The 3,247-nt window shown below is 37.4% G+C and overlaps 2 protein-coding genes across 2 annotated transcripts in view; both read left to right on the forward strand.

Annotated features, from left to right (window-relative positions):
- Positions 1-3,247, forward strand: part of LOC106687005 (kazrin) — a gene marked incomplete at its 3' end in the record, with an annotated part of 67,421 nt that overhangs the window by 15,293 nt on the left and 48,881 nt on the right.
- On the forward strand, positions 1,709-3,228 carry LOC106687004 (coiled-coil domain-containing protein 77). Its single transcript, XM_014430641.3, has one exon. The coding sequence runs from the start codon at positions 1,711-1,713 to the stop codon at positions 2,848-2,850; it is 1,140 nt and encodes a 379-aa protein (XP_014286127.1). The 5' UTR covers positions 1,709-1,710; the 3' UTR covers positions 2,851-3,228.

Raw genomic sequence — 3,247 nt, forward strand, 5'->3', positions numbered from 1 at the left:
CAACTCCATATGTCCAGATTGGCCTTATTACAGTCATGTAGATCAGTCTTTTGTAATGTGTTGGAAGTTTAGACCGTTTGTCTAGTAAGTGCTGTCGAATAGTCGAAATCGAAGTGCAGTTTCCTGTCTTTTCAGTCTTGTGTGAGGATTCCAGGTTAATCGTTTGTCCAAAGGTAGTCCAAGGTAGCGGATCTGTTCTACAGGGGTAAGAGTAACATTATTAAATGAAACTGTAGGGCAGTCGGTAGGTTCATGACGAAGAGTAAAGGTGATTTGTTGGGATTTGTTGGAATTTATGTTAATCCTCCAATTACCACACCATTCTTCGAGGGCTGTGATATGGGATTGGAGAGTTTGGGACACAATTAAAATATAATAAATGATAGTAACATATACTTTTTTTGTTTCTACATTTTCATTAATTTTTCATCCTTTTATTTATTCATTTTGTCTCCGTTATTTATCCATATATCTAAATACAATTTTATCCTTTAAACCTAATACATCTTCCCTCTTTAACAAATATAAAATATAAAATTATGAGAAGATTGTTGACCCTGTAGAATATATACGAGGATAAGATGGTTAGGGGTGGACTAATATGCAATTTGTTTAATTAATACAACAGTCAGGCAGTCCGCTGATTGTCAATTTTGTATTTGACAGGTGCGACCAAAAGAAAAAAGATAAAAAAAAAGTATCTCACGATTTTGTTATAAAAAGTGTTTGTTATTTTTATTAATTTACAGCTCTTATATTCAGATTAACCATTAAACAATTTTCTTATTCTTAAACTTTAACAAAGGGAGAAAAGAGTAAATGTGCAGGGACAGAAATTTTCCCTCTTGAAAGGTGGTAATTTCGTAACCTACCCTAAGTCGTTCATAGTCGGCTGCGCTCAGGACTGCCTCAGTACACTCTCGTCTCGAAAAAATGGACTTCCGCCATTTTGGGGTAGCTGATGTTAGCAATTACCGAAAATACATTTGCTAAAATATGAGTCCTAATAGAGCCTTTTACGTTAAATATTTAATAAAGAAGAAGGTTAAACCATGGAGCAGTCCAGTCGTAGCAATCCCAGGGAGGAAGTTGTAGAATAGTTCACACGAGGCTCACTCACCTTCACTTGATCATTAAGCAAGAGGCCAAAAGTGTAATCAAAGACTGACAATAACTCATATTTTTTAACGATTATGCTTTTTACGTCAGAAGATGGAATGGACTGGGTATACCTCCGAATGTTTCAGTGGCTCTGAGAAATGAAGAGAAATATCTAAATAATGTTTTGTCTTTCTTTTAAAAAACGAGGGTTTCTCGTAAATACCTGATATATATTATTTATTTATTTTTTTTTTATACTTGAAAGTTAAGTATATAAGTGCACATATGTGTAAATGAAATACTAGAGTTGATGACCGGAAGGTTTTACGCCTTATTTTCGAAACAATCAACTCTTATTCTTAATTACATAAATAAGATTTGATAATTATTAACATTTTTTTTCTTTGCATTTCTTATTAAACTATCTCACATTTATTGTGCATAATCTTTTGTACCAGCATTGTGGACCAGTTGACTTGAAGATTACATTCTAAGACTATGAAGACAATTTAATATTCATGAGAGGTTTGTATAATTCTATATATTTTGTCTTGGAGCTGCTCTTTGTTCGCTAGAACTTAACGGAAGTTTCGTCATTTACAGGTCAAGATGCCTAAAGATGACCCTCTACATCCGTCGGAGAAACTTCTCGAATTTTACAAAGACAGGCTTCTGGAATGCCGCTCCCAGATCATCGACCTCCGTAAAGATGTAGAAACCTGCCAACGATTGGCAGAGCAGTCTGCAGCAAAAGAAGACGACGCAGTTCGCATTCTAGCCGATACGTCTGCTCTTCAGGAAAATCTGAGTGAACTTCAGTCCTGCCTGTACAGAGAAAAAGAACACTCCTTACACCTGAAGAGGGAAAATGACAAACTGGAATTGGAAAAATTCGAGGACAAGAGAAAGATAGCCTATCTTCTTCAAGTCGCCGGTATGAAGGAATCCGAAATCGACTTGGAAGAAAGAGCAAGGAAGATTCTTGGTAAGTCTCCGAGAAAAAGGGTTCGGTTCAGAGAAGTGAAAAACTTCAACAAGAGCATCCAGGATTTCAAAGAGGAAACTTTGACGGAAGTGTTACAGCTGAAAGTTGAGGCACTGGAAGCCGAGCTCAAAGAGCAGACTACGCTCTTGAAAGAGGAACTCATCTCACAGTCGAATGATTTCGACCTCAGAAAGAAAGAATGGGAAGCTCAAAAGAAGATATACACGCAACAGATCTCTTGTCTGAACAGCAGGCTGAGAAACGCTCAGCAGTTTAAGTTCACCGAAATGGGTTCATATCTCGAAGAGCTAGACAAAGTACGTCAGAGGGATCTGAAACTGATCGAAGATAATGACAAGTTGAAGCGGTCTCTGGCCATCTGCAAAGAGCTTCTCGGTAGCGACTATCCCAACGAGAGGGCCAAGAAGGCGGAGATCAGCCTCAAAGAGATGAGGGAGCAGGTCGAACAGAGGGACAAATTGGTAAAGGAGTACCAGGATCAAAACGTCCAGCTGTTAGAACAGATGAGGCTATTGAAACGTGAACTGGAGAACGAGAAGGAGTTGAGGCAGAAAGACAAAGAAAGGTTGATTAAGAGGGAGGAGTACTACAAGAGTAAGATGGAAGAGGAGAAAAAGAGGAGGTTGTTGGAGACTGAAGGGTTCACTGCCGATGTGAAGCTGCTGCGCTCTAGGCTTCAGAGTGTTGAACGCCAGATCAGGCAGGATCGGTTGAGGAACAGGGTCCACAAGGAAGACACCTGATGGCTTTTTCATTTCCTCTTCTCCAGGACATTACTTACTATTAAGATCAACTTTAATTTCTCATTCTCTTTTAAAACAACAATTTTATTTAAAACTGACAAAAGGACTAATTGGACAATTGAACTATTTTAAAAACAATTTTTAGATTATTACGTCAGTCATTCCAGACTCATTCAAAACTACCTGATATATCCCTAAAAGTTCTAATATAAACCCTAAAAGTCCTACTTTATCGCTGAAAGTCCTGATATATCCTCGAAAGTCTAAAAAATACTGGAAAAGAATTGAACGACAGAATTCTTGAATGCAAAACTAATATTAAAACCAGAGATGATACTGGATATTTTCTTCTTTGAATCATGATTCATTCGTTATTACATTTCCATATATATTTTCC

Source organism: Halyomorpha halys, unplaced genomic scaffold, assembly GCF_000696795.3.
Source record: "Halyomorpha halys isolate HHAL.00 unplaced genomic scaffold, Hhal_1.1 Scaffold905.1, whole genome shotgun sequence".
NCBI classification, from domain to species: Eukaryota; Metazoa; Arthropoda; class Insecta; order Hemiptera; family Pentatomidae; genus Halyomorpha; species Halyomorpha halys.

Excerpts from the sequence above, each read along its gene's own strand:
- LOC106687004 (XM_014430641.3), top strand. The coding sequence starts at position 1,711 with ATGCCTAAAGATGACCCTCTACATCCGTCGGAGAAACTTCTCGAATTT.